The 24,601-nt window shown below is 51.0% G+C and overlaps 1 protein-coding gene across 1 annotated transcript; it reads right to left on the bottom strand.

The window, feature by feature from the left end:
* Positions 1-5,992: 5,992 nt before the first annotated feature.
* Prkrip1 (PRKR interacting protein 1 (IL11 inducible)) lies at positions 5,993-24,601 on the bottom strand. Its single transcript, XM_013031749.1, has 6 exons — positions 24,448-24,601; positions 23,659-23,737; positions 22,005-22,105; positions 21,490-21,575; positions 19,291-19,358; positions 5,993-6,181 (listed from the first exon to the last, which is right to left on the bottom strand). The coding sequence occupies exons 1-6, from the start codon at positions 24,571-24,573 to the stop codon at positions 6,075-6,077; spliced, it is 567 nt and encodes a 188-aa protein (XP_012887203.1). The 5' UTR covers positions 24,574-24,601; the 3' UTR covers positions 5,993-6,074.

Below are 24,601 nucleotides of genomic sequence, written 5' to 3' on the forward strand. Positions count from 1 at the left end.
CCACGTGACCGCGGGAACCCTGCACCGGCTGACCCAGAATGGGGGTCGGGGCCCGAGTCCGCTGGGCCAGAGTGGGGGGACCTGCACGCGGGGGGTGGCACCAGGATGGCGAGGCGGCAGATACCCGGCACGGCCACTCGGGGTCACCCCGTCACCCCGTGGTCACCCTAGGCCCAAGACCCCGCCCGGCACCCCTGGCTGCGCGCTTGGCGGGTTTACGACCGACACACTCGGGGCGCGGAGCTCCCGGAAGTGCATGGGTAACCGCGGGGTGGGGTGCGGGGACGCCGGGGCATGAGGCGGGGGGCGTGACAGGCGCAGGGCCGGTGTGGGGAGCAGGGGTGCCGGGGTGAGGGGCGGCCCCGGCAAGGCCTCGCCCCGGGCCCGGAGGCCGCCGCGCGTCCTACATAGGATTTTTCCATCTGTCGCGGCGCGGCGGCAGCACGGGTCCGTGACACATTTACCCAAACCAGTGAAAAATTCCCCTGGTGCCAAACGGTCCAGGCCGGGCCCGACAGACGGCGGAATGTGGTCACCCTGGAGCCGCGCTTGGGAGCCCAGGGCCGGACGCTTCACAGCACAGACCAGCTAAGAGGCGGGCTGGGCCCCCGCCGAGGGCTGCGATGGGGCACGCAGCCCTCAAGACAATCTGGCTGCGGCTGCCCAACCCCACGCTCTTGTAAATGCACTTGCAAACAGGAAGAGCTGCTTTGTAAGCAGGAGCACGGGCTCAGCATCGCAGCCGCAAACCGCCTGGGTAAAGCTGGGCTTTTACACCCCCTCCCCCGCCCAGTCTACCAGGAAAGCTGGACTGTCTTCCTGTGCCAGTCAGCAAAGCCTCCACTCTCAGACCAATTACCTGGCATGCCTGGACAGATGCAAAATGGCAGCTGCAGTCACCAGTGCCTTTCAGAGCTTTTCCTAACCAAACACAGAAAACAGGTTTGTTTCTGTCTTGTTTGTCCCTGGCGGGAGGGAGGTGCGGGAGGAAGTGGACAGCTGGCTGACAGAGGCTGAGGTCAAATGCAGTTGACCTGTTCTCAGCGTGCTGGGCTGCACTGGGGGCTGCTGGCCTTGGTGGGTGGCTTCCTCTCTTTCTCTCCATTGAAGAAAGCTGTTATTAGAGGCCGCTATCTGAGGGCCAGCCACCTTCAAGTGCCAGTCAGCACGCACCTTGGTTCTTTGGGTCAGGCTCCTGGCCTTCCTCTCCATGCCAGCGCTTACCATTGAGCCCAGCCTCACAGCTGGTGTGGCCCATGTGTCCAGTCCCCTCCGCCATTCCCTCCTATGGCCTAGCCCGTCATCCATTACCCACAGCCGCTTCTCTGTAAAACCTTTGAATCCGCCATCCCTGTATTAGTCACCATTCCGTGGCTGTAGCAACACACCTGAGGCTGCTGTATGGAGGCAAGAGTTTATTTTTGCTCAGTTCTGGAGGTGGAGGCCCAGACTGTAGAGAAGGCCCCCGGGATCTGTCAGACCTTGGCACATGCATGTGTGCCCTGTCATTCCATCCCTCCTTCTTTTTTTTTGGGTCCGGTCGTGGGGCCTGAACTCTGGGCCTGGGCGCTGTCCCTCAGCTCTTCAGCTCAAGGCTAGCGCTCTACCACTTGAGCTACAGCACCACTTCCGGCTTTTTTCTTTTTGCTTATGTGGTGCTGAGGAATCGAACCCAGGGCCTCATGCATGCAAGACAAGCGCTCTACCACTGAGCCACCTTCCCAGCCCCCCATCCCTCCTTCTGAAACCACCAGAATTCAATCTAGACCTACCTCTACACACAGCCAGACTGCTTCCATTTCAACTAAGATTCCGGGGATTAAACCCACGCATGCCACCTACTTTCCTACCCGTTTCCTTTCCTGGACCTCAGTCCCTCCCACCCCAATCCACCAACATGGTGTTAACTAAACCCATGGGATATTTCAGCCCCAGTCACTGAGGACCCCTCTATCAGTTCTGGCGACCACACATGGCTGCTCTCCCCCCACCCCCCCACTAAGCCTTTCCTGGAGACAGGGGCACTTCCCAGCAGCCTGTGGGTCCCCTCCTCCCAGGCTGGTCTCACCTACTTCACTGTTTCCATGATGCCCAAGCCTGTGTCTCTTCCTGGCCATGGAGAAGTGGCAGCAGAGTGGGGCAGCATGGCAGGTCCTCACCCTCACGCACCTGCCCCTCTGTCTTCATCTACACAGAGGGGCACAAGCTCAATCTCCCGTTGCCCACCACCCTTGCCTCTGGTTGCAGCACTGCCAGGTCCTCATTGGTCCCCATCTATTCTCCACACCAGAATGTGAAAGATCCCTTCGCAGAGGCTGGCCCAGTGCCCACTACTGCTCTGATCTGGTCCTGCTCAGGTCAGAGATGGTGCTTCTTCTAAGACAAGACCTCTGTCTTGCTCACCACCAAGCTCTGTGCCTTAAGTCACCTGGGAGTCTCTGGGCTTTGAATTTGGTCAGTGCCCAATAAACATTTACTACATCTGATGGAATAAGAAAGCTGGCAGCTGCCTCTTGGGACTTGCTCAAGTCTAAGAGTTCTCTTTATGGAAATGCATGCAAATATATGGTAATTGCAGCCCACTTTTGTCAAGTATGCCAAAGAGTAAACAAATTAACTTCCAAAGGGGAGGAGAAGGAACAGATTCCTCATTCCTGGATGAATTAAGCAGTTTCCAAGCAGCCCTTCCTCCTCTAAGCCCTGGGAACTTGATCCAGTTATGTTCCTATCTCCAGGTCAGTAGAACAGCATTCCTCTAACTTAACAACTCAGCTTCTAAAAGATAATTATTGCCTGGCACCAATTTCTGGGCTTATACTTGTAATCCTAGCTACTCAGGAGGCTGAGATCTGAAATGCAGTTCAAAGCCAGCTCAGTCAGGAAAGTTTCTGAGACTCTTGGCGTCAATTAACCAGAAAAAAGCCAGAAGTGGAGCTGTAACTCAAGTAGTAGAGCACTAGCTTTGAGCAAAAAAGCTCAAGAACAGTGCCCAGACCCTGAGTTAAAAAAGGCACTAAAAGAAAAAGAAAAGGTAATCCTCAAGGCTGGCTATGGTACAGGATGCCTGTAATCCTAGCTACTCAGATATTATATAGGAGGATGATGGTAGCTCAAGGCTAGCAAACATAAAAGACCCCAATAAACTGAAAAGCAAAAGGGCTAGTGGTGGGGCTCAAAAGACAAGAGCATCTGCCAAGCAAGCCAATGCCCTGGGTTCAATTCTCACTACTAAAAAAAAAGTTGGAAACAACAAAAAATGTTTTGGGCGGGCACTGATGGCTCACGCCTCAAATCCTAGCTACTCAGGGGGCTGAGATCTGAGAATCACTGTTCAAAATGAGCCTAGGCAGGAAAGTCTGTGAGACTTTTCAATTAGCCACCGGAAAACAGCAAGCAGTGCTGTGCTCAAAGTGGTAGAGCACTAGCCTTGAGCAAAAGAGCTCAGGGACCGTGCCCAGGCCCCAAGTTCAAGCCCCAGTATCAGCACAAATACCTCATTTATAGCTGAGCTGTAATGAAGGGAATTTCTGGAATATCATCTAGGAATCTGGGTTGTTTTGAGGCTGAATTTTACAGTTACGCAGCCTAGGCTGGTTTCGAATTCATGACCTTCGTGAGTGTCTGGGCCCATAGGCAGGTGCCACTGTACCCAGCCGGGCCTCCTGCCTGTGCACCTGGCTGCAGATGTCTCTTCCCCTCTCACAGCCATGCAGCAGTCCTGCAGGTGCAAAAGACATCTGCCCCTGGGATTTGTTCAAACCCTTTGTGGGCTGTTACTGAGCAGCTGCCATGTCCTGGGCTCTGGAGCTCCTGATGTGGCCAGGATCCCCGGGGGCTATGAGGACTGAGGATGACATAGAATGAGGGGGTAAGGCCCCTGTAGACAGTGGCTTGGGACAACAAAGAAATGGAGGTCCTGGGAGTGGAGGAGCTGTAGGCAGCATGGGGACCAGCCACTTCACCAGGGCTGTGGGAGGGTTTGCATCCACAGGATGCCAAGTCCTGGGATCAGGGAGAGGTGAAGACTCCTTCGAGGGGGGATGGAAGGAGGGTTGCACACACTGCTCTGCCAGCATGTGCACACACAGAGCTGATGGAGCTGACCCATGTGCACACAGAGCTGACAGTGCTCACATGCCTACACACACTGCTCCTCAGGAAATACAGGGCTGGGTCTGCTGGCCCCGCCTTACAGCGTGGGTCTGGTGGTATTGCTCCAGCGTCTTCCCTACCAGAGTTGTCTCGGGTGGGAGCAACACTGCACAACCTCACCACCACACGGTGGGGGGAGAGGGGAGGCACGGGTAAATAGCAAATCACTGCAAAAACACCAAATATGGACGTGAGGGCACGGGAAACATAACACAGCCTCCCGTGGCCTCCGCTGGGGATGTACACGCCATCCGGCCACTTCCCACACCTGTGTCTACAAATGATTATGAGAGCATGTGAGCATGGACTGGGTGACAAGTCAGCTTTAATGAACACACTCACAGAGTCCATGAGTAACCAGCAGCTGCCCTTAGAACTGCCTCAGACCCACAGCACGCCAACACCCCAGCCATGGGACTCCCAGCACCCTGGGAGCTCAAGTAGAGGGACTACGAGCCACAGCCTCTGCCCAGGACAGCATAACTGCAGATCGAATCTAGTCACGTAGCTGGGAAACAAATCTTGTTCAGTAAACCCAACTGGAGGCCTGACCAGGGCTGCCACAGCAGTGCCCAGGGAGAGAGGGAAGGAAGGAGGGAAGGAATGAAGTCCTACCTTGGAGCTCAACCTTTCCACGGTCAGATGAGAGCTGGTGCACTCAGGGTGGTACAGCTGTAGACTGAGGTTCCGAGCCTGAAATTACACTATATACACCCTGTGGCTTGGTTCCAGACTTCCCTTAGCCACGTGCTGCCTGGGATGTTACCGCATGATCCCGAGTTGTGGCCTGTGGTGCACGGTCACCCTGCCTTCTCAAAGACACCATGTAACACAAACAAGTAACACCCTGAAGGCAGAGGGGAGCCACGCAGCACGTGGCACTGATGCCAGAACTGCTGCCACTGCCCACTCAGCTGCAGACAGAAGAACCAGACACCAGATGGGAGACAGAGGTGTCCAGATGTGCCAGGCGGTACCAATGGGGGTGATAGATTTCAGCCTCCTGGGAAGGCACAGGAGCAGAGATAACAGAAGGTGTCATGCACTCAGAGTGGGGCCAGGGAGCTACAAGGCAGAAGGAAAGAAAGACCCACACTCTCGGATCTCCCTCACTCCAAACCAACACTACCCGAGTCCATGAAAAGCAAAGGATATGTGGGGGGAGGGGGGATGACGGCAGTGATGGAATGATCAGGACGACACTCCCCTGCACTTAGTGCTGGGGCATAGGATAAAAGGGCCCACACGGAGATAGTAGTAGTTGGAGGTCACCTAAACACAACAAGGGCCCTAATGAGGTCTGTCACAGGCTCCACACCCTGTGCGGGCTGCCTGGTTCTGGTGCGATCCTGTTCATCCCCTTGGATGCAGGATGAAAGGGCATCTTCGCCAATGTCCACCTGTAGCATGGCAAGGCGCCCAGGCCTCTCCCTGCTCAGCCCAGCCTGGGTGTTCTTCCTGTATTTTTCTGGCCACCTGCTGCCTTCCCAGGGCCAGCCTCCCTCTGCTGCAGAGAACAGAGCTAGGCGCCTGTGGTGCGGGCTACGCAGCCCCATGTAGTCCCATGGTGTGCCTGGGAGGTGTGGGAGCTGGACCTGTCCGATGTTGAGGCCGCCTCTACCGTGTCCCTGCAGGCCTCCTGATGGCTGTGCTAATTAATGTTTTCACATGTCTGAACAAAACCTAAAGGCTTTTTGTTCTTTACTAAGTAAACATCCCTGCACAGAAGCCAGCTCCAATAGGAGAGGATGGCGTGAGGGGGAAGGTGAGGCACGTTCCCTTCCAGCAGGTGGGGCCTCGGTGTCAGTGTGCGGGCTCTGACTGCGGGAGCCCACGGGGTGGGACTCCCACTCCCAGCTCCGAATGTTCCAGGCCCGGGTCGCAGAATCAGCCAGTCTCTTGACAGCTGCCATGTAAGCACTTCATCGACCCATGATGAAGCTGGGCTCCTCCTCTTCCTCCTCCTCCTGGTCGGTTCCAGACGCCTCCTCAGAGCTGCTGGCCTGCTGCTCCTGGGATGGACCAGGTCCTGGAAGCACATGACATTCTGAGCACAGGTACCCCTCGGGGAGTGCGGAACAATGAAAGCACCTCCATCCTGGACAGCTGGGCCCCAGAGCCCACGTTGACTCATAGTGACGCCAAAAGGTGCAGGTACAGTCCCCTCAAACCAAGCCTCTAGCTTTGGGGTCCCATCTCCTGCGATGCCCAGCATGGGAGGAGCAATGGCCCCACCAGTCTTAACACAACTCATTGTCAACCTTCCCACCCATCTCTGATTCTCACCGCAGAGAGCACTCAAGCTGTGTGGCACACATGGTGGCACCCTGCTCTTCCTAGGCTGCCTCCCACACCCCGCAGCCTGACAGAGACAGCATGCTCCCAGCCCGCCCCCGCTTCGTGAGCAGGGGTGGTCTGCAGAACTCTCCCAGGCAACCAAAGCTCCTCATGCAAACGAGCAGGACTTGACTTACCCTGTGTCCTGTGCCCATCTCTTCCTCGTGCTCTCTCCCTGCCCCTGCCCTGTGCCCCTACCACCACGCGGTTGGCTACTATGGTGGCTTCAAAGTGGGAGAGAGCATCAAAGTCCTCAAGAGAGGCACTATGAGGAAGACTCCCTCACCCCAGCGCCGGGGGCTCACACCTGTAATCCTAGCTATCCTGGAGGCTGAGATCTGAGGATCGCAGTTCAAAGTCAGCTCTCATAGACAAACTTAAGAGACTCTTACCTTCCATTAGCCAGCAAAAAGCTGGAAGTGGCAATGTGGCTCAGGTGGCAGAGAGTCTGCCAGCCAGAAGGAGGGGAGGAAGGGTGTAGAGTGACTAAACTCCCATCTGTCAAGAGTAGGAGTGCAAAACAGGTGGCCCTCTGAGAGAGCTCGGCAGTTCCCCACACAGTCTGGCAATCACACGCCTGGGTATCTACTGCATGGATTTAAAACGGCGCACACAGAATCCAACACAAGAACGTTTGCTTCAGCAAAGCTGCCCATAGAGAGGTGACTGGGTACAGGACACAGTCATCTGACAGTCACTATGGAACCACAGCCATGCCCTGGGCCTGCACAGGCCTGCAGAGGGCGGGCGTGGGGCAGCGCTGCAGCCCGAGGGCCCAGACAAAACCTAATGAGCTGGACACACCAGGATGAACTCATGCTTGGCTACATGTGGACACAACTAGCTACGCATGAGCAGCGTGGGGTACGTGTGTATGCGCCAGTTGGCGTATGTGCACATATACTGCCACATTCTGTAACCCTTTATCCCCCAGGGAGTCATAGCCATCCTAGTTTGTGTGAGCATATGATCACCCAGCATGCATTTCTCAGACAATGGAATGCCTGGCTATTTCCTTGCTCTGTCTACGGAGAAAAACAGACAACAAAGTGCAGAAGGGAAGAACACACCCTGCCAGAAGCTGCCCTCTGCTGCCTTCCCTCCACACAAGGCACTGCCTTCCTGGATGAAGGCCTGCTTTGGGCCCAGAGCAGGAAATACACAAGATGGCCTGTCTTGTCTGGAATACTCTGTAATGCCAGAAAGGAAATACTACCAAAAAAAAAGCGGTGTGTGTGTATGTGTGTGGGTGTGTGCGCGCGCACGTGCGTGCACAATGATGGAATTTGGTCAAACAGAAAGAGACAAGAGCCAGCAGAAAAAGCCCAGATGGCCAAGGAACCAACTTGAGAGACAAGACAGGTAGCTTTGCCCGGCCGCGGCTGTCGTGATGTCAGCAAAGGCTGAGACAGGGTAAAGACGGAGGAGACGTGATCCTCGCTGAATCCCCCAGCAGGACAGGTGCAGCTGGGCTGTGCACGTGGCTTCTTCCTCAGGGTAAATTTACCATGAGAGATCTGCCAGCTCAGCAGACGGCTGAGTTGGCACAGCAGCGGGAGGCATCCTGGCACATGCAGCCTGGACACGGAATGGCAATGGCACTTTACCTCAGTGTCTCCCCAGCCCCCAGCCTGGAGAAAACTGGCAAATCCCAAGGTGGTTACAGACACCAGACCCAAGTAAAGCACACAGGTGCCTGCAGCCAGCGGAGCCCAGGACACGGATGCCACCACACGTGCAGCCCTGAAGCAGGAAGCTAGCGAGCCCACCTGTGCTATGGGCTCTACCCCACTGCACTGACTCAAGAAGTCAGATAACAGGGAGAGCAGGACGATCTAAAACCCTTGTGAAGCTAGAGATGTTGCTCAGAGCTGCTACACTTGCCCAGCAACTGAGGCTCATTCAGTCCCCTAGAACCACAAAGCCAAACAGGACAAAACAAAACCCATTCTAAAACAGAAAGATCATTTAAAAGAACGCAGGAAGGCTGGGAAGGTGGCTCAGTGGTAGAATGCTTGCCTTACAAGCATGAGGCCCTGGGTTTGATTCCTCAGCACCACATAAGCAGAAAAAGCCAACGTGGCGCTGTGGCTCAAGTGGTAGAGTGCTTGCCTTGAGCTTAAGAGATGAGGGACAGTGCCCAGGCCCAGAGTTCAGGCCCCATGATCGGCGAAAATAAATAAATAATAAAAAAAAAACTAATGCAGGAAGCAGGACTGTAACTGGAGGTGATGGAGCAGGTTCTATCACCTGGTGTAGCTGGAGGTGTCAAAGCAGAGTCTATCACCTGACATGTAGACTGCGACAAGGTAGGAGCAAGCTAGATCTACATGGGGGGAGGGGTGTCTGTGCAAGTAGGAAAGCATTGAAAGAGGAAGATTAAGGGGCACAGAGGCTCCTCAGGCATGTAGAAAGATCCAAGCCAGGTGCCAGTGGCTCATGCCTGTAATCCTAACTACTTAGGAGGCTGAGATCTGAGGATCATGGTTTGAAGCCAGACCAAGCAGAAAAATCTGTGAGGCTCTTTATCCCCAATGAACCACCAGAAAACGAAGTGGAGCTGTGGCTCAAGCGGTAGACGTTAGCCTTGAATGAAGAAAACTGAGACAGTGCTCAGGCCTCGAGTTCAAGCCCCAGGAGTGACGTGTGTGTGTGTGCAGAGAAGAGCATGGGGTGGTGGAGAGGCAGGGAGGGCTGGGAGGCCAGGGGCAAGCTATGGACAAGGCTTCAAGCCACAGGCTAAGCCCAGGTACCTGTGTCAAACACCAGCCCACCACCCACTTGCTCTGCAGCTCTGGAGGTGCCTTTGCCCTGAAATGCCACCACCTACGGTTGCTGTGAGTGTGGATGAGGCAGTTCACAGAAATCCAGGTGTTCAGTAAAGGCTAGCTGTGGCTGTTCTGAGGAATGGGACCCTGGCAGAGAGGGAGGGCAACACGGGAGGGGCAGGAGGAGGGAGGACTACTCCTGAGCCAGCAAGGCTCACATCTGTTATATGGATTTTATTAAGTCTCCAGCAAGAATGTCTCCTGATTTGTATCTTTTCTGTGTGTGCTGATACTAGGGCTAGGATTCAGGGCCTCCCACTTGCTTGCTCATCTGGTGTTCTACCATTTGAGACATGCCTCCAGTCCAGCTTTCTGCTGGTTAATTAGTCTCCAGGACTTTTCTGCAGGGGCTGGCTTTGAACTGTGACTTTGAGTGCTGAGATTACAGGCCTGTACCACCACATCCAACCACAGGACAAAAGCCAGGGCTGGTGAGGATATGGAAAAGGGCTCTCTTTTCTGTGGAAAGTGGTTACCAGGACCTCTTTTCCTACTCAGTGATCCAGTAATTCCAATACTGGAGATGGCCCCAGGGGTGGAGGGAGAAGGGGGGGAGGGGGGAGGTACCATGGTGCCTCCCACAGAAGACAAACTTAGAATACTAGTAACAAGAGTAGGAGCTGGTAATTCACAGGAAGAGAAGAGTGTATACGATGTCAATCACAGGGAAATGGGCGGGTCTCCATGCACTGTGGCCATGGCATTGTAATGCTATGAGAAAATATTTGGGACAGCTATATGATAAAACTACAACTACATACAGCGTTTATAATCAAGGAAATATTAAATACTAGTAAGGGTTACAGATAACTTCTACGTTTGGTTTTGTTCTTTCAGCACACACTAATCATTTGGAAAACAGCATACAGTTCCTTTATTACTGAAGGCAGCAAGGCTTTCCAACCCCGTGTGGGCCACACAGTTCTGTCCAATCACACTGCGCACCCCAATTGAGACCAGCATTCCTCAGTTCTGTGCCCTATAGCACTCAGGGAGCAGTGGCTCATGGCACTGGGAGGCATGGCTGCTAACACCCTGCCATGGCCTTCCCAAGGAAGATCCAGCCCCAAACCTCAGCAGAGCGAGGGGGAGACTGCTCTAGGTGTGCCTCAGAACCAATCACCTGGGGGTCACTGGTTTCTGTGGTGGGCAACCGGAGGTACATAAGCAACATTAGTGTTAGAATACATGGCTCTGGGAATGCAGGACTCCACAAAGATCCAAATTGGCTGAATGCTACCCATGGCCTCCTTTAGACACGAGTCCCACAGAGTTACAAGAGGGGACAGCTCCCTGCAGCCTTCTAGTCTGAGCCAAAGGCCCAGTGGACACCGACGCCATCTTGTGGTACAACTGGGAATCACCACACTGAGTTTCCATTTTTTTTGTTGTTGTTGATTTTGTTTTTTGGGGTCCAGTTGTGGGGCCTGAACTCTGGGTCTGGGTGCTGTCCCTCAGCTCTTCAGCTCAAGGCTAGCGCTCTACCACTTGAGCCACAGCGCCACTTCCGGCTTTTTTCCTTTTGCTTATGTGGTGCTGAGCAATCGAACTCAGGGCCTCAGGCATGCAAGGCAAGCGCTCTACCACTGAGCCACCTTCCCAGCCCTGAGTTTCCATTTGTGTCAACAGGAAAACCAGGAAATTTCACTTCTCTCAAAATGAAAATAAGGGAAGGGAAACAACAATGCTGGATAAGAAATGTACTCATTACCTTGCTCATGTAACTGTAACCCCTCTGTACAGTATTTTCACAATAAAAAACTTACTTAAAAAAAAAAGAAAATAAGGGAAGAACTGAGAAGGCCAAGTGGGCACAGGAGCTGCCCCCCAGCCCACTCACGTGGCAAGTACAACCACGGAGCCAGGATTCACGGTGTCTGGATATGCGCAGGTGTGACCCTCCCAACTAAGCACACCAGCAATCCCAACCATATCTACATGTGTTCACTGCAGCCAGAGCCAACACAAAAACCAGAGGAAAATTAGATCCAATACTCAAAACGATTTCCCCGTCTACTTTCTCGATGTATTATAATGATTGTTGCAATGTCTAAACTGAATTCATGGGTTCTGACATGTCTCAAATGATAGAGTACCTCTCAGCAAGCAAGAGGCCCAGAGTTCAAACTCTAAGACAGTGAATATTTTTTTGCTGCCTGCACTGGGGCTTGAACTCAGGGCCCAGGCACTCTTCCTTAGCTTTTCATTAAAGGCTGGCCCTCTACCACTTGAGCCACAGGTCCACTTCTGACTTTATGGTGGTTATTTGGAGGTAAGTCTCATAGACTCTGTGAACTGCGATCCTCTGATCTCAGCCTGAGTAGTTGGGATTCCAGGCATGCACTGCCAGGGCTTGGTTTAGCTTGTCTCATGAGGAGACGGAGAAAAGTGAAACGCAAGTCCTGCATTTGGATGTGATCACGAAGCAGAGGGTTCTGGATGAGGAAGGAGTGGTGAGCCCCGATCTCCCTCTGAACACAGCTGTGGAACCTGGACAGGCACCTGGGCTCTGAGAACCAGCTGTGAAGCTGTGAATCCCCACCCTGATGTCCCCCGGCCTGGACCAGGGAGGCCTAGAACCACTGAGGGGGGCTAGATGCAGGCAGAGCTCCAGGGAAACCTACCACCTCAGCTGAGGAACACGTGGGCCCCCATGTTCTCATACCCTAGCTCTGAGCCAAGCCCCTTGGGGCTGGGTACAGCAAAGGCTGCGGAGGCAGTAGGGACACCTTCTCTCTGGTCAGAGCACTCTGGTCTCCAGACCCAGGCAAGCCTCTGTAGCTTTTTTTCTCTCCTATCTATTCCCTCCTTGCCCCTACCCCAGAGCAGCTCTCAATGCGGGACACTTCAAGGAAACATCCAACAGAGGAGTAATTGAAGCCCCAGCTCTCTGGAATGAGCATAGTCAAGATCCCCAGGAAACCCTGTCAAGCCAAATACTGTGAGAATGTAACTCAAAAAACTAAGCCCAGCCGGGCGCTGGTGGCTCACGCCTGTAATCCTAGCTACTCAGGAGGCTGAGATCTGAGGATCGTGGTTCAAAGCCAGCCCGGGCAGGAGAGACTGTGAGACTCCTATCTCCAATAAACCACCAGAAAACCGGAAGTGGCGCTGTAGCTCAAGTGGTAGAGCGCTAGCCTTGAGCTGAAGAGCTGAGGGACAGCACCCAGGCCCAGAGTTCAAGCCCCACGACCGACAATAAAAACAAAAAACAAAAAACAAAAAACTAAGCCCAGACTGGCCACCAGGGGGCACATACGGGCCCCTGGCAGAGACTACTGCCGAGGTTCTGCTGGTACAACCCCAGCCACAGGTCAGAACCTGTGTTGTGAACAGAGCCATGTTAGTGGTCTGTTGCATTAATATCAGCCAGACTTAGAGCCTTGTAACATACTGTTCAACAAGTCCCACACACAACAAAAAACCACATGGCTTATGAAGAATCAGGAAATCAACACCAGTAGGGGAGAAATATTTTTTTTTTTTGGGTCTGGTCATGGGGCCTGAACTCTGGGTCTGGGCGCTGTCCCTCAGCTCTTCAGTTCAAGGCTAGCGCTCTACCACTTGAGCCACAGCACCACTTCCGGCTTTTTCCTTTTTGCTTATGTGGTGCTGAGGAATCGAACCCAGGGCCTCGAGCATGCAAGGCAAGCGCTCTACCACTGAGCCACCTTCCCAGCCCATTTTTAATGTGTTCTTTTTTTTTTTTGGGTCCGGTCGTGGGGCCTGAACTCTGGGCCTGGGCGCTGTCCCTCAGCTCTTCAGCCCAGGGCTAGCACTCTAACGCTTGAGCCACAGCGCCACTTCCGGCTTTTTTTCTTTTTGCTTATGTGGTGCTGAGGAATCGAACCCAGGGCCTCAGGCATGCAAGGCAAGTGCTCTACCACTGAGCCACCTTCCCAGCCCCGGGGAGAAATATTTGGAGATGGGCTGGATGCAAGAATTAAGAAATACCCAGGGCACATGTTGAGACATTTCACCCAGAAAGTAAGAGCGGACTCGTGGAAAGCAATGGGAAGGTAGAAATGGGGCAAAGATGAACTTCTTACTATTGCCTTGGCCCGGACAGCTGTTACCAGCACCCCTTTCCCAGGAAAAGTAAATTCCCAGGTGCTTACTGGACAGCCTTCAAGGGGGAAGATGAGGGAAGCTGCCAGCTCACGTTTCCAGGAGCCTAGTATGAGGGCCGAATCTCATGGACCTGACCTCAGAGGTGCACCTGATACACAGGTAGTTAAGAGTTGCAGCAGCGATTGAGCTTCTGATAGACTGCACTTCCGTTCTTCCCTTGGAGATTTCTGTTAGGGCCTCTTATTGGCTCTAGCTTGATGTTAAGATCAAGTTTAGTGCAGTGGAGCCAGGTGCCGATGGCTCATGCCTATAATCCTAGCTACTAAGGAGGCTGAGATCTGAGGATCGCAGTTCAAAGCCAGCCCGGGCAGGAAAATCTGTGAGACTCTTATCTCTAATAAACCACTAGAAAAAAACGGAAGTGGCGCTGTAGCTCAAGCGGTAGAGCGCTTGCCTTGAGCTGAAGAGCACAGGGACAGTGCCCAAGCCTAGAGTTCAAGCCCCGCGACCAACCAAAACAAAACAAAACAAAAAACCCAAGTTCAGTGCTGTGGGATTTTTAGGAACAAAAACTGACTTGTGGATATGGGATTGATTTATGTGCTATGGGTGGGGTCACGGGTTACTGTTGAACAATTTTTAAGTCTGTATTATGTTTAAAAATATTAATGACTTAAAAGTTTAAATTTTTAATTTTTTTTGGGGGGGTCTGGTCATGGGGCCTGAACTCTGGGCCTGGGCGCTGTCCCTCAGCTCTTCAGCTCAAGGCTACCACTTGAGACACTCTCAAGGCTCTACCACTTGAGACACATTGAGACACAGCACCACTTCTGGCTTTTTTTTTTTTTTTTTGCTTATGTGGTGCTGAGGAATCAAACCCAGGGCCTCAGGCATGCAAGGCAAGCGCTCTACCACTGAGCCATCTTCCCAGCCCAAATTTTTAATTTTTATATGTGGAATTTCTTCCTATTTACTACGGGGAAAGCTCAAGTGGCATCTTTTTTGTGCTGTTAAATATATATTATATACTTTGGAAGAAGAAGAAAAAAAAAGAAATGGGGCAAAGAAATGGGAAGTATAAAGAAGAATCCAGTGGGATTTTCAGAACTTTTCAGAACACGACAATTGGAATAAAAATCTCTCTGGATGAAATCAGTAGCTACCCAGTGTGACAGAGAGACAAAAGAAAAGGACAGGGCAGAGCTGGGCACCAGGGGTTCACAGCATTAATCCCAGCTACTCAGGCTGAGATTTGATGACTGCTATTTGAGCCAGTCAACAGGAAAGTTCCTGAGACTCTTATCTTCTCCAACTAAGCACCAGAAAATCTGGAAAGCAGAGCTGTGGCTCACCATACAGCACTAGCCTTGAGCAAGAAAGCTCAAGAACAGTGCCTAGGCGCTGAGTTCAAAAGGACTGGCAAAAAAGAAATAAAAATAGGCTGGGTCTGGTGGCCATGTCTATAAGCCCAGCTACTAAGAAGGATCAGGAGGATTATGTTTGAAGCTAGCCTGGGCAAATTTAGCAAGATTCCATCTCGATAAGCCAGGCTCTGTGGTACATACTTGTACTCCCAGCCACATAAGAGACTATAGGTTCATTTGTCTCTGAAGCTGGGCTGGGCAAACTATAAGACCTTATCTCAGAGTTGGGAAAGTGACTCAGTAGTAGAGTGCTTGTCTTGCATGTATGGGGCCCTGGGTTCGAGTTCTCAGCACCACATAAGCAGAAAAAGCCAAAATAGTGCTGTGGCTCAAGTGGTAGAGCGCTAGCCTTGAGCTGAAGAACTAAGGGACAGCGCCCACGCCCAGAGTTCAGTCCCCACTACCAACCAAAAAAGAAAAAAAAAAAGACCTTATCTGAAAAAGTTAAAGCAGAAAAAGTTCTGGGGTGATTCAAGTGACAGAGCGCCTGCACAAGGCCCCACAAGTCAATTAGAGCAATGCAGCGTAAGTTATTTAAAACTTATGAATTATTTGTCTGTGGAGTTTCCTATTTGAAATTGGAGGGTGAGAGCCCACTGAAAAGTTTTGACTACCTGAAACTTTAGAAAGTGAAAGCTGGGCCAGGAGCCAGTGACTCACACCTGTAATCCTAGCTACTCAGGAGGCTGAGATCTGAGGATCGCAGTTCAAAGCCAGCCCAGGCAGGAAAGTCTGAGACTCTTATCTCCAATAAACCACTGAGAAAACTGGAAGTGGCGCTGTGGCTCAAGTGGTAGAATGCTAGCCTTGAGCTGAAGATCTGAGGGACAGTGCCCAGGCCCAGAGTTCAAGACCCACAACCAACAACAAAAAAAGAAGAAAAAAAAAAAGGAAGTGAAAGCTGGGATTTGCAAGAGGACTGCGGTACAAACAGTCTTGCAGCAGGCAGGACAGGGAGGCAGCCTGCAAGCCAGAGGCTGGAGGAGGAACAGTGCTGCAAGGTGCACTGGGCGGTGCTGAAGGAGGCCCTCGTCCTGAGGGGAATGGCACCAGAGGGATCCTGGAACATGAGGGATGCCTGGCTGACATGTTAGACTGAGGCACACAGGACAGCTCTGCGTGCGTGTGTGTGTGCGTGCGTGTGTGTCTAGAGCCACCACGTGCCAGTTCCAGGCGGACTGTAGACACAGCATGTACAGCCATGCTATGTGCTACAAAAAGACTGAACATGATGACCAGGATGTGGCTCAAGGAACAGTGCTTGCCCCCATGTTCCAACCTCAGGATCGTGTAGACACTGAGGCCACACTTCCAGTGCAAAGTAATCAACAAGTTATGACTTAAGGGATGGAAGCACTTCCAAAATGGCTCCAGCAGACACCCTAAAAATCTCTACAGAAGCAACTAGACTGCTCATCACCTTTGAAATAGTTAAAAAAAAAAAAAACAGGTACACAAGAGAAAAAAATCTAAAAAACAAACAAAAAGCAAGTAGAACATTGAGAAAAGTTGGAAAAATACCAGCTTTTCCAGGTCAGGCACAGTAGCTCATGCCTGTAATCCCAGCTAATAGGGCGCTGGTAATAAGGACAACTGCAGTTTAAGGCCAGCTTGGACAAGAGTTAGCAACACCCATGTCAACAAATAAGCTAGGTGTCAGGACCTGCACGTGAGGACTCTGTGGCAGCAGCTACATGGGAGGCTGCAAAAACCTGAGACTTGATCTAAAAAAAAAACCCTGAAAGCAAAAGAGGTGTGGTTCAAGTGGTACAGAGTACCGTACAGCCAGCGCAAGCCCTAAGTTCTAATTCCAGTACTGCCCTCTGCCTCCACCCAAAAGACCTATCCAAAACTGTGGAAAGGCTTATTGGACTAGATAAGAATGCCAGAATCTTGGTGGCTCACACCTGCAATCCCAGCTACTCAGAAGGCTGAGATCTAAGGACTGTGATTCAAAGCCAGCCTCGCAGGAAAGGCCATCAGACTCTTATCTCCAATTAGCCACCAAAATCCAGAAGTGGCGCTTTGGCTCAAGTGGTAAAGCGCTTGCCTTGAGCTGAAGAGCTCAGGAACAGCACTCAGGCTCAGAGTTCAAGCCTCACGACAGACTAAAAAAAAATAAATTTGGACCTGAGTGCTGTCCCTCAGCTCTTCAGCTTGAGCCAGAGCACCACTTCCGGCTTTTTTCTGCTTATGTGGTGCTGAGGAATCGAACCCAGAGCCACATGCATGCAAGGCAAGCACTCTACCACTGAGCCACCTTCCCAGCCCCACTCTTAACATTTTTAAAACTTGTACTTCTACCCTTGTCCTCTTTCCACTTCTGTGGGGGTCTCAAACGAGGGGTTCCAGCACCACAGTGACCACTGGGAGAGGCAGTGCAGGCTGAGAGCACCTCGAAAGCCCATGCAGAGCACTGTCCCCAAGTGACCTGGCTGCCACTCCTGAGGAACTTTTGGCAGGGCTGCTCTGCCTGACCTGACTCCGGGCTCCTGGTGTGTGAACAGCCTGCTACCCAGGGGGTTGTCACAAACCATCTGGCCAACCCTTCACCATGGCAGCTGCTGCAGGCAGCACAGATAACAAAGGAATTGGAGAAAGAACAGGCACTCGGGAAGGCCACATGCAGGCTGGTGTAGGACACGCAGTGCGCATGCCTGAGGAAGGCCCACACAGCCCCCATTCCCTGCACTGCCCTACACGCCTCTGAGCAGGCAGGCAGGGAAGGCAGGGCTGACAGCATGAGCCGGCGCACACCCAGAGCCTCAAGCAGAGGCCGTTTAAGGTAAAACATAAGCAAAGCCAGAGACGCGCGTGGCTGCACAGAGTCAGGGCGCGTGATTCACAAAACATACAACAGCAAGAATGCTAGCACACAGGAAAACAATCCTGGAGGAGGGGGCCAAGGAACCCCACTTCCTAACAAGGTGGGGAACCCACAGAACCCTATGATGCGGCAGGTGGCCTCTATGCAGTACTCAGTGGGGCAGAGGCCAGGACAGGGTTAGTTCATGGTATGACAATGTCCTGAGGAAAGGGGACAGATGCTTCTGGAAGGGGCCTTCAGGTGTCCGTGAAAGGCTGGTGGCCCTGCACGAAAACTACAGCTGTCTACCCAGGAACTGAACCTGCCACACTATACAATGCTGCTGTCACTTGGTCCTCTCCGGCAGGAGCCCCTCTTACCCCCAGGCCGTGCCAGCCTGGGATGGGCAGTGTCAGGCAGGATCAGCAGCCATGCCATCCCCCGCTCTCCCTTCAGTGTAGGGGGGCCACGTGTCCCAGCAGTTCCTGGTGCTTATGACAATTGTTTCCACTCATCTACCTTGGCAACGGCGCAGACAGCAGCAACCTGGTGCAGAAGCACGAGCTATGGACGAGTGTTTGCTCTTCACTTAAAAGGACAGACCAGGCAAACAGCACCTCTCTGTTCTTTCCAGTTTTTGTATTTGAGACAGTCTTACTCTGTAATCTCAGGCTTACAATCTCCAACTTACAATCTCCCTGCTCAGTCTCCTGAGTGCCAGGATCACAGCCATCGATTCTTCAGAGAGACGTTGGCTGGCACTGAGCCCTCCTCAGGAAGGCTGTAAGGGAGTGCAGTGAGCCACTGGCTCTCAGGAGACACTTGCCAATCAGTAAGGATTTTTCTTTTCTATAAGAAAAGTAAAGTAGGCTGGGAAGGTGGCTCAGTGGTAGAGTGCTTGCCTCATATGCATGAGGCCCTGGGTTCAATTCCTCGGCACCACATAAGCAGAAAAAGCTGGAAGTGGCGCTGTGGCTCAAGTGGTAGAGTGCTAGCCTTGAGCTGAAGAGCTGAGGGACAGCGCCCAGGCCCAGATCAACAAAAAAAGAAAAGAAAAGTAAACGAACGATACACACGCACACTCGTATTTGTCAGTCATGGGCTTGAACTCAGGGCCTAGGTGCTGTCCCTGAGCTTTTTACTCAAGGCTAGTGCTCTACTATTTTGAGCCACTGCATCTGGTTTTCTGGTGATTAACTGGAGGTAAGCGTCTCTTGCCCAGGCTAGCTTTGACTATGATCCTCAGATCTCAACCTCCTGAGTAGCTAGTATTACAGGAATGAGCCGCTGGTACTTGGCTGAGTTGGTTTCTTTTACATGACAAGGCATCTGGAGGTGGGTGGCAGCCCGGTGGGCTGGTCTCTGGGCTGAGAATGTGCAATGACTGCCGCAGCCATCACACAAGTCTGTGTCGAGAGGAAGGATCAATGCCTGCACTCCGGAGGCTGAGCAGGGAGACTGTCAAGTTTGACGCTGACCTGGGCTACAGATTAAGACCCTATCTCAAAATAAATACAAAAATCCGAAAGAAGGGAGAGGTAGCATTTGCCAGTCTGGCTTTCGGTCTCTGGCAGTGAACCCCTCCCGCACTCTGCTCCCCACCTCAGTGCTGACAACCCAGTACCCAACCAACACCAACAAATGTGCCCCCCAGAATGAGGACACCACTCACCTTCCACTTGTTTCTTCTGGTCAAGTTTCATCTTCTTTGCCAGTAATTTCTTCTCTTTTAATTTTTGGCTACAAATATAAAATACACATTGAATTTTAAACTATTTTATTGTATATTTTAGGAGACAAACACCTACATCTTAAGATTTTAACAGAACAAATACTTTTTCATTGTTCTGCTTCTCAACATTAGCAAGCTGTCTTATGAGTCAAGATCAAAACTATGGGCTGGAATGGTGGTGCACACCTGTAAGCCCAGCGACACCAGAGGTAGAGGCAGGACTGAGTTCAAAGCCAACTTGGGAGCTGGATGCTGATGGCTCAGGCCTATAATCCTAGTTACTCAGGAGGCTGAGATCTGAGGATCACAGTTTGAAGCTAGCCTGGGTAGAGAAGTCCATGACACTCTTTATCTCCACTTAAGCACCAAAAAGCTAGAAGTAGAGCTGTGCATAAGTGGTAGAGTGCTAGCTTTGAGCTTATAAAAGCTCAGGGACAGTGCCCAGATCTTGAGATCAAGTCCCAGGACTGGCACAAAAACAAAACAGAATCCAGAGGGGCTCAGGGGAGCTGAAATGTTAAGTGCAGGCCTCATATATGCAATGTCCCAAATTCAAATCCTGGAATGATGAGGTTATCTCAGAAATGATGGCATGTGTTTCTCACTCCACATCTTGCAGGGGCTGTTAAATTCCCTCAGAGCTTTAGCAAGGCATAGCAGGACCTATAATCCTAGCATCTACATCATAAATTTGAGGCCAGCCTTCAAAAGGGAACCTTACTGCACTGTAAACTTGTTCATCCACTCTGGAAAGAAGTATGGAGGTTCCTCAAAGGACTACACATAGAACTCCCCTATGACCCAGCAATCCCACTTCTGGGCATTTACCCAAATGTTCACAAAAACAAGTCCACACTAAAGCTACCAGCACAACTATGTTTACTGCAACACTATTCACCACAGCTAAGATATGGAACCAACCCAGATGCCCCTCAGTAAATGAATGGATCAAAAAAATGTGGTGTGTGTATATATATATGTGTATGTTATATATAATATATATATTATATATATATTACACACACACATACAATGCTTCCATCAGAAAGAATGACACCGCCCCATTTGTTAGGAAATGGAAAGACTTGGAAAAAATCATATTAAATGAAGTAAGCCAGACCCAAAGAAAAATAGGTCCCATGGTTTCTCTCATTTACAATAATCAGTATACGTCTAGGATAATTTTACCAGATGAGCAGAAAAGCTCAAAAGCTACGTACATATAAGATGATGCTAAGTGAAATGAACCCCAAGATATGGAAACAAAAGGTCTTTCTTTGTATTTGTTATTTTTTAATGTACTATGTGATTTTTTGTTGTTGTTTCCTTTGTATGTTCTTCCCTCTATGGTATATCCCCTGTTGTCACTGTACTTGATTTTGGTACCCTGCATCTTCTACATACATTTGTCTAATTTGGAGAGGGGAAGGGGAATAACAAAATGCTGAAAAAGGACACAGGATGACCCATTGCAACAATGATACCCCCAAGACTTTACAACTTTGGGAATGGGGCGGGGGGAGGGGGGGAGTGCGCGGCGGCGTGGAGGAGTAAGGGAAGGGAGGGAGGGAAGGGATAGTGGGAGAACAACAAGGGAAGGGGTAACAATGCTCGACAAGACATGTACTCACCGCCTTACTCATGTAACTCTAACCTCTCTGTATAGTGTCTTTACATTAAAATAAAATTAAAAAAAAAAATTTGAGGCCAGCCTGGATTACACAGCAAGACTCTGCCTTGAGAAAACAGAGGAAAAAGCCTCCTGTAAGCAAATGTGTGAATGCACACACATACCCTGATGCTCTGTAGACCTGAAGGAAGCACTGGGCCACCCAACTCTTGACTTCTAGTTGTTGACAACTAACAAAATTAAGTCTCTTACACCCACAACCCTGGCAGGAGCACAGGTGAACTTTTTTTTTTTTGAGTTGGATGTCTATGCTGCCCAGGCTGGTCGTGAACTCATGAGCTCCAGCAATCCTCCGCCTCAGCCTCCTAAGCAGTTGGGACCACGACATGAGGGACACAGGCATGTGCCCCACATGTGGCTGCGGGGGAACTCTGAGTAGGCTGGGTCATCATCCCCACTCCCATTCCCTGCTGGAGGTCCCATTGCTCCAGGACACCATGCTATCTTACCGCTTTCGCCGGCGCTTTGCAGTCTGTTCCTCTGCAGCTATCTTATTCTTTTCCAGCCGCTTCTGGAACTCTGCATCTAATTTTTGCTGCAAAAAGCCACAGCATTTAAGACAGACACACAAGGAAGCCTCTGGCCCACAGCCCTCTCCCAGGGGGAGCACCCTGCTGTGAGTCTGTAGTGGTTGCTCAGTGGAGAAGGCAGACCACAGGAAACCACCCCAGCCCCACCAACATCTCTTCCAGCACATTTCTAAAGACTGGGTGGGGCTGGGAAGGTGGCTCAGTGGTAGAATGCTTGCCTAGCATGCATGAAGCTCTGAGTTTGATTTTTCAGTACCACATAAACAGAAAAAGCCAGAAGTGGCGCTGTGGCTCAAGTTGAGCAAAAGAAGCTCAAGAACAGCACCCAGGCCCTGAGTTAAGCCTCAAGGCTGGCCAAAAAAAAAAAAAAAAGAAGAAGACGACTGGATGTGTGTACTGCCTAACTGCAGGTATTCCAGCAAATGCTCACTGACCTTCTCGGCCATGGCATCCATGTAGTCCTGCCGCTGGTACTCTCTACGGCGAAGATGCCTGTACACGTGAAACTCTCCACTGCCTGCCCCAGCACTGGAACCTGGAACCAAAACAATCCCAAGAACAGGTGAAATCCAGTTCCCAGCACAGGCCACACTTGACCAAAAGATACTAGGGCCAAAGCTGAAAAATGAAAGGGACTATGCCTGTCTGCTTTCAAGTGTGTCCCGAGGCAAGGATAGTGCCAGGCACACTGTAGGTATCATGAAATCACGTGTTACATGACTCTTGATGATGAAGTCATCAAAATTTCACGCTAAGCCAGGTGTGGAGGCTCATGCCTACATTTCCAGCATTCATGAGGAAGAGACAGGAGGATCATGAGTTCTTGCTCAGCTTGCATTACCTAGTGAGACTCTGTTTCAAAACAAACCAAAAAAAAGGCCAGGTGCTGGAAATGGAGCTCTAACCTTGAGCAAAAAAGCTCAGGTGCTGGTGGCTCACATCTATAATCCTACTTAGGAGGCTGAGATCTGAGGCTCACAGTTCAAAGCCAGCCCAGGCAGGAACGTCCAGGAGACTCTTATCTCCTGATAACCACCAGAAAACTGGAAGTGGTGCTGTGGCTAAAGTCATAGAGTGCTAGTCTTGAGCAGAAAAGCTCAGGGACAGTACCAAAGCCCAAAGTTCAAGACCCATGACTGGCAAAAAAAAAAAAAAGCTCAGGACAGGGCTCAGGCCCTGAGTTCAAGACTGGCAAAAAAAAAAAAAAGCTCAGGACAGGGCTCAGGCCCTGAGTTCAAGCTCCAGGATCAGCACCAGAAAAGGAAGGAAGGAAGGGAGGGAGGAAGGAAGTCTTTTCTCCATGACTTCACATTTAATACACTCCTAACAAGTTGAAAAGATATCCAGGATATCTTCAATGAAGAGGGAGTTACAATAATACTACATTTAGAACTATATTTTTGTAAAACATTGTTCTTTATATGAGCAGTTTTCACTTACAGATTTGTTTTGAGTGAAATGACGGTATAATTGTGCATGCCTCTACTTATTTCTAGTTACAATTAGCATAATTTACATCCATAATCCAATAAAATACCCTCCCCCTTTGTGGTACTGGGGTCTAAACTCAGGGCCTTAGCATTGCTGGGCAGGTGCTCTTACTGATAAGTCAAACCTCCAGCCTTTTCTTGCACTATTTTTGAGCTAGTACCTGGGTGTACATCTGCACTGTAATGAGCCTATTGTAGGCTTCACGGGGTAGCATGAGTCTCTAGCACCCAGCAACATTTCCATTTAGGGAATACACAAGGCATTACTTTTAATGTGGAAGGAAGAGCTATAATGCCAAACCCTACACAACTATTTTGCTGTTCTCACAACAAAATAGTAGCTCACACCTGTAATCCTAGCTACTCAGGAAGCTGAGATCTAAGGATCTTGATTCCAAGACAGCAGGAGAAAGAAAATCCAGAGACTTTTATCTCCAATTAATCATCAAAGAGCTGGCAGTGGTTGAAGTGGTAAAGCACCAGCCTTGAGGGGAAAAAAAAAGCTAAGGGACAAACCCAGGCCTCAGGTTCAAACCCCAGTACCAGTAACACCCACACACTTAAAGTTATATTTTTACACATAAACAATGGCCATTACCCATTACATCACGAACAAATTCTGGGGGAGGTCTTGGTGCCCATTCACTCATTTTTTCTGGAATTGGAACAGCTTTGTCCTACAACAATCCAAACAGGAAAGCACTTGTAAGGATAAACCTGCTAACCAAAGACTATGGAGGGCTGCTTTGCTTCTCAAAGCTGGAACTGATCCCAACACCCTCTGTGTTGGCTTTGCTTCATCCTGAACACTCTACACTTTCCAAATGTACGTTATTTTTTAGGTTAGAAATTTCCAAATCTTTAACACCTCTAAAGCCAACCTTTTCCAGTCAAAGGTGTAAGATCTTTTCTCAGCTGTTTTTACGATCTACATAATTCAGGCTCGGTCGGGAGTCGCTGGGCAGAGAAGGATTTGCACTAAGTGTCTACTCAGAGTAGAGAATACTTTTTGCTAACCCAAAGGTTCTATCTTCAGTCAAATGCTTTTGTTCAAAGAAAGCTAAACTAGGAACGGGCCGTGGAGCCCGGCGTGGTGGTGCACACCTGTAATCCCAGCTCCAAGAGTCAGGAGCATCCACTTTAACCACCCCATCTCAGAAAACAACAGAATCGACAGGTTCTAGCGGCTCTAAAGCACCAATAGGCAGCTTGCCTGGGCTCTGCAACAAGGGGAGACGTGGAGCTCACAAGCTCTGGGGAGAAAGTTAGGGTACTGGTCCTGAGTTCCTAAATGTGGTGGCGGGAAAGCGGGGCCCTGAGCACTCGAGAAACGCAGGAGCCCAGCGGCAGGCCTCGGACGGGCCGTAAGGCCCCGGCTTCTTCTCACCGGGTTTTTCATGAGCCGCTCCAGCTTGAGCTTCTGCTCTTCCGCCGCACTCTTGGGGATGACGAGCGCCTGCGGCTCCTTCTTGGGTCTTGGTGGTCGCACGGAAGCGGCTGCGGAGCTCGCCATGACAGCGGCCCGCCGGCTCCACCGGAGG

Source organism: Dipodomys ordii, unplaced genomic scaffold, assembly GCF_000151885.1.
Source record: "Dipodomys ordii isolate 6190 unplaced genomic scaffold, Dord_2.0 Scaffold143, whole genome shotgun sequence".
In the NCBI taxonomy this organism is placed as follows: Eukaryota; Metazoa; Chordata; class Mammalia; order Rodentia; family Heteromyidae; genus Dipodomys; species Dipodomys ordii.